This window comes from Limulus polyphemus, unplaced genomic scaffold (assembly GCF_000517525.1).
Source record: "Limulus polyphemus unplaced genomic scaffold, Limulus_polyphemus-2.1.2 Scaffold1472, whole genome shotgun sequence".
In the NCBI taxonomy this organism is placed as follows: domain Eukaryota; kingdom Metazoa; phylum Arthropoda; class Merostomata; order Xiphosura; family Limulidae; genus Limulus; species Limulus polyphemus.
In genome coordinates, this window is record NW_013667082.1 from 249,819 (window position 1) to 256,902 (window position 7,084).

The window sequence follows — 7,084 nt, forward strand, 5'->3', positions numbered from 1 at the left end:
CACTTAAAGTACACATAAAGCAGCCACCCTTGTGTGATGTGTCTGACTAAAACATTCAGGTCGTATACCAATATCACTTTGGTTACACTCAGCGCAGCGTTAAAAAGCAACCAGACCTTCCATTTGATTTGTCTGATTAAAATAATGAGTTCATATACCAATGTCTTAATACATTAAAACAATGAAAATGTAGATATTATGGACATGTGGTCAGAGAGCAGGCAATACAGAGAACGTTATTGGAGGGCAAGCTCAATGGAAAGAGACCAAGGGGGATACCAGGAAGGAATTGGATGAAAGACATATGTGAATGGATACAACTGGACTATGCAGGATACGTCAGAGTGGCACAGGAAAGAAAGACATAACGCACCATGATGGTGAACTTTCTCTAAGAGGATGCCAACTCCAGACCAGACCAAATACCAATGTCACTTATATTTACACTTAACGCAGCGTTACAAAGCAGACAGATCCTCCATTTGATGTGTCTGACTAAAATATTCAATTCATATATAAGTAATTGTAAAAACCCGCGCATTTATAGATTTCTTAAAACCTAGAAGAACCTATCTACCTTCCTCTGTTATGACAAAATGGTGTATGTGATTAGCGGCTCAAAATTAAATTGGTATTCACAGAACTATGCAATACAAATGAGAGAAAGAGGCCGACCAGCATAAAAAATACTCTTTCCATACTACTTATGTCATGTGACCAATAGATTACATATACCCCATACTCGTCTACAAGACTTTGACAATTTTGGGGTTTTTTAACTCTTTTATTTTAGAGAAATCAATTTCATGGATTTTTTAAGACAGAATTTAAGCTAATTCCTCAAGTCTACACAGAGTGATACTGGGTGAAACATAACTTTTACAACTTCTATCAAACGTAATTTTTTACCCTAACTGACATTGGTTTGGTTCACAACAAATTCCGTGGTATTTATCAGTAGCTGTTCTTAAAAGTACGAACAATTAAAGCATCGGGGTTTGGTTTACAATATGTAGTGTGGTATTTATCCAAAGATAATGTTAAATGTCCGACAGCTCAAAGCGGAAGGGTTTCACTTACAATGTTTAGTGTAGTGTTGATCCCAAACGAACGTCAAATATACGAAAACTTAAGAAACAGGGTTTAGTTTACAATAAGTAGTGTAGTATAGGGTTTGGTTTGTAATATGTAGCGCTTACCTGTTGTTAAAGGTAAGGTAACTTAATGTGTCATAACTATTTTTTTGTAAAACATTGATTTAACTTAACAACAAATTGAAACGTGGGTCATGTGCTGACATATTCATTTACAGCTGGTTGACTAGCTGTAAACAAGTACTCCAAAACATTTCTTCATAAACATTAAATTCCGCTGTGTTTTCACATCGGAGCTTGTATGATTCTAATAATTTAAAACCATTTATTATATTTAAAAAAATTACAACGTATTTATTTAATTTTTTTAAAATTCCCATAGCTAGTTGATGTCACAGTTTTCGGTCAAAGTATAAAACTACCCTTGTTCAAACGATCAAGAGTAGCTTCACGAGTTTCAGTTGATTAGGGTTGGAAGTATTTTTCTTCTTTATATCATGTGACATTATTATCAAAAATACAAAAGGTAAAGAAAATGTCATTGTTGGACAAATATCCTGTCGTGTTTAAAAAAGTGGAACTTCTCAAGATTATTTTGAGGCAAAAACTGTATAGCAAAGGGTTATATCATAAATATATCTTATTCAGATTTCGTCACCAATTCTGAATGAATGAAAAATAAATTAGTTCCTATTACAAATTAGTATTTCATTAGGCCTGTTCACTGTTACAGTGCCTCTTTGCTTTTGGTGTTCGGAGATGTTGTGCAGTTTTGATTACTAAAGCGGTACGTGAAGTATAAACTTTCTCAGCTGACTGTAAGTAGTACGGCATGCACGTGCAGAAGGGATCGTAAAAACATTTTTCCTTGCTACAAATCGGGCATTTGTTCGTTTTTTTTCCTTCAGAATACAAATGATTCCAAGATTGTTTCTGCAATAGACGAAATGCTGTGAAATATTCCAAAAAATGCTAAAACCATGCTTCTTTGTTTGTAACGTTACTCCTACCATGTTCAGAACCAAATTTATAGTTTATATAAGTGTTTTGAAGAACAGAAACTTTTAAACAAATGTCGATGCTAAGTATCACATTACATATACAATATTTCTCATTTAATATCATTTCCCCATTTCAAAAGTAGTTAACAGAAAAGATATACTAAAGTTATTAGACACTAATACACCTAAATCAGTTTACGTGATTTTTTTCTCGCAATTTTAAACCGGTTAGTAACAAACTACGAAATTACAAGTCAAACTCAAAGTTCACTGTGCCAATTGACCTTTACGAAATGACGCAAAACGAGCGATGCTTACGTTATTAAATTACTTAGTTGGTGTGCTTTCGACCGAGAGGAATGGTTCTAATTTTACGTGGCCTTTGATTTTAAACTTACCACATGTTTATTTTCAATAACTGAAACAGAATACATACATTAGAACAATAGTAGTTCACGTAAATCTTAAAGTCTAACTTCTAGTTTAGGTAGAAAAGGCTAAATTGTCTTATTTTTACTAGTTCACTTGTAGGAAGCTTGGTGACGCAGACGCTTTCAGATCTACTGAAATATCTGAAAAACCTGTCTGAAAAAAACAACAAAAAAACTGTATTTCTGTTGTAAGACGTTGTTTGGAGTTTGACGGAAGTTACAGTAGGTTAAATTATAGAAAAGAAACAATAAGTACAATATCAGCTTATTTCGATTGCTAGACAGAACACTATTGGCCCTCTACCGGTTGTGATAACTAGTGGAATTTCCATGGACGAAGAGAAATTAAATCAAGATTCTAAACTGTACGGGACATTCAGAATTTTAGAAGAAGATGACGATCTGCATTACCTAGGGTCTAACATTCCAGCTGAAGCTAATTCCACAAACAGGTGTGTTGTGTTAAAGAAAACGTTTTCCAATGAACTATTCACGCCAACTATAGTTTTGATTGTGGCCGTTTTTGAGATTTGTAAAACTTTGATTTTGCGTTCGTTGTGTCATTTTGATTTGTCATTTCTAAAGAATTTATTTGTTTACAAAATTAGTTTTATTTTTACAAGTTTATTGCAACTTTAGTAAAAGTAAACACTATGAAATGACTTTTTCTCTGTTATGAAGTTTTATGTAGTGTAGTTGAGTAGTCGGTAGCTGCTAAATTTTAATTTTTTGTAGGGATAACTAGCATAATTTTCCTATCTCAAGTTACAAATTTTCCAATATAATGAATTTTTTAAACATTAACACATGTTTTTCCTAAATAAAAACTGTGCTGCTTTAATTTAAGTAAGACTTTGTGATTAAATTTTTATTTTACTCGTGCTTGACACTTTAAATATTTTGTCACTAGAATTTGTAAAAGAGAGAGGAATTTCTTATTGTTCAAACGAAACTCTTGCTTGTAGAAAACTGTTTAAATATACATTATATAATGTGATATTCATTACTGTTTTTTTTTAAATAATTTTGAAACTTAAAGCTTTATCAACATAATTTTTTAAGTATTCCAGAGTGGAATAAAACATAGACTATAACTGTTTGACTAATTAATTGATACATGTTTTAACTAATGGCTTAAATAACTTTTATACATAAGAAAAGTCCTGTTAGGTTGATAACTACAGCATTAAGCAATTCTTGGATGATCAAACTCAAAGGTAAGTAACTAAGACAACATGAAGGTAATGATAAAATTACCTTGAAGTTTAATTACTTGTAATAAGCATGTGGTTATTGTGTTGACTATTTCTAAAGCTTTATTACATATAGCAGTCATATTATTGAATGACCCTTTTAAGCTTTATAACATGTAACAAACATATGGCAGATGTTACAAGTAACTGCAGTTTTATTGCTTGTAACACGCATATTAATTACTATAGATATGATAAATATACTTTGAAGCTTTACTACTTGCATCAAACATATGGTTGATTCATTTGATGACCCTTTAGAGCTTTATAAGTATAAGAAAAACATTGTTGATGCATTGAATGATTCCTTAAAGCTCTATTATATAAACTTATATGGATTGGTATCCTCAACAATCACTTGGGAGAAGTTATTACTGGATAATAGATTTAATGAAGATTAACTGACCAGAAAGAACTTGTTATTAGATAATAGATTTGAAGAACAGCAGAAGTGGATTGATATACTCATCAGTTTCCTCAATGAGGGGTTTGATGATGACCAGAATAATTGAATTTCTATACTCAACAACTACTTACCCAAGATAATTTTCTATTCGATTATAATTTAATGAATACCAGAATAAGTGGATTGAGATATATATATATATATATATAACAAAAGCTAAGTTGTGAAACTGCTACTGTTTGATGTAGTTGATGAAGAATGGAAAAAGTGGTTTAAGAGATATCCAATAACTGACCAAGAGAGTGTGCTATTAGTTGATAGACATGAAGAAAATCAGAATATGTGGATTTAAGTGCCTAAAAACCATGAGGGTGAAGTCATTATAAGGTGACAGACCTGGTGAAAACCGAAGTTAATGCATCCATCAGATTCTTAAACAGTTATAGATGAAGGACCAGTATAACTTGATTAAATTGTTATTTGCATCTGAATAATGAAATATTACACTCCAGTATAAAATAATTTTAATTCAGTCATTCAAGGATAATGTGAAGTTGAATCAAAATAGAAAACTACAGACAGGATGAAGATACACTTGTACATTGAAATATATTTTCCATAATATCAGTGTCTAACAGTTCTTTACTTGTTAGATATGTCTTTAAAACAAGAAAATATATCATATTTTTCTTATGGATGAATATATTACTGTAAGACAAATTTTTCTTCTGAAAATGATAAGATACTCGACAAAAATATTTTAAGACCAATAGAAAAAATTCTGGATCTTGAAAATTATTTCCATTGTGTAATTGTTTTATTACAGGGTATTAACCTTTTTAATTACATATATGTATGAAGTATATACTTGTTCCACAACAGTTCACAACTTGAGAATGTTCCAAGAGTTGTCATCAACAGGACAGTGCTTAACCAAAATGCCTTAGATGAATTGATTCCACGTCACCCTAAAATACAACAACCTTTACCCAGTCAGGTGAGTGTTTTTTTTAAAGTCTTGCAACATACTGGAAAGATATTTTGTCTAATGAGAGATGGTAATATAACATTGAGTATACAGAATCAAAGCAGGATTAATTTTGCTACAACAAGCCCTTGTATATAGATTGTTCTGTTGGAATGGAGCAGTTACCTATATGCTGTCTGTATTAGTTATATGTTGGTAGAGAAGTTACTGGTATGCTGGTTATACTTGTCAAGTATTGATGGAACAGTCATTTCTTTTTTGGCTGTATTAGTTTTATATTGACAGAGCTGTCACTGATATATTTGGAAAAATAGTTTTCTATACAGAGCAGTCACTTTACAGGCTGGCTGTGTTAGTCATTTATTGAGAGAGCAGTTGCTAGCTGTACAAGTTTTATATTAATAGTGCTAACTAATATGCTGGCTGTATTAGTTTTAGATTGAAAGAGTAGTCAGTGGTATGCTAAATGTTTTTGATTCTTTTGTTTTACATTAAGAAAGTAGTCACTAGTATGCTGGCTGTGTTTGGTTTATATTGACAATACAGTTATTGGTATGCTTGCTGTATTTTAATAGATAAGCAGTCAATTGCATGCCAGCTTTATTAGTGTTATGTTTACAACTTGTCACTTATATGCTAGCTGTATTGGTACTAATTTCACATGTATGCTCTATATAGTTAGCTGTTTTGGTTTTATTTTGGTACAACTGGCATGCTTACTGTATGGATGTTATACATATAGAATAGTAAAAACAATTGGTGGTTTGTAGGTGTGTTTGTATTGGCAGAGCAAGCAGTTATGTACCAGCTCTGTTAGGTTTAGTATTGGCAAAATAGTAATTTGTAAGTCAGCAGTACAATTCTTATAATGACAGACAAACTGTTTGTATTTTAACTGTGTTTAAATTAAGTTGGTAGATAAGACATTAAGGTTTTTTTGTTTAATAATGGCATAGTAAGGAGTATTAGTTTAATAATAGAGTGGTTACATGTGTATCCTATCTGTATTAGCTTTATAATTGCAGAGTAGTAATTGATATGCTGACTTTTATAGTGACAGAACAGTCACTATCTCATATAGTTTTACAATAAGAAAGCAGTAACTAGTATGATAGTTGTATTAGTTGTGTAGTAGTCACTTATATGCTAATGGTATTAGTTCTGTAATAGAAGAGCTGTAACTAGTAAGCTACCTTTATTAGTATTATAAATGAGCAGTCACTACATACTAGCTATGTTTGGGTTATATTGGAAGAATGGACACTTGTATAATAGCTTATTTGAATTTATATTGACAAAATAGACTCATATTTTAGTGTATTTGGTTTTGTATTGACAAAGCAGTCATTGGCATGCTATTTGTATGAACTATATTGGCAGATTAACTACTGTTTGCTAATTGTATTAGTATATATTGACAGAGCAGTCACTGATATGGTAGCTGTATTAATTTTATATTGACAGAACAGTGCCTAATATGGTAGCTGTATTAATTTTATATTGACAGAACAGTCATTGGTGTGGTGACTGTATTAGTTTTATATTGACAGAGCAGTCACTGATAAGTTAGTTGTATTAATTTTATATTGACAGAACAGTTGTTGGTTTGCTGATTTTATTAGTTTTATATTGACAGAGCAGTTGTTGGTTTGCTGATTTTATTAGTTTTATATTGACAGAGCAGTTGTTGGTTTGCTTGGTTGTATTAGTTTTATATTGACAGAGCAGTCCTTGGTATACTGACTATTAATTTTTATATTTACAGAACAGTTGTTGGTTTGCTGGCTTTATTAGTTTTATATTGACAATAGTGCCTAATATGGTAGCTGTATTAGTTTTATATTGACAGAGCAGTTGTTGGTTTGCTTGGTTGTATTAGTTTTATATTGACAGAGCAGTCCTTGGTATACT

The 7,084-nt window shown here is 31.5% G+C and overlaps 1 protein-coding gene across 1 annotated transcript in view; it reads left to right on the forward strand.

The window, feature by feature from the left end:
* The window catches only part of LOC106463739 (sulfate anion transporter 1-like), a 38,305-nt gene that overhangs the window by 1,327 nt on the left and 29,894 nt on the right, over positions 1-7,084 (forward strand). Inside the window, exon 2 of the mRNA XM_013923800.2 lies at positions 5,068-5,182. Within this exon, the coding sequence (XP_013779254.2) occupies positions 5,068-5,182 (115 nt within the window). The remainder of the gene's footprint in view (positions 1-5,067; positions 5,183-7,084) is intronic.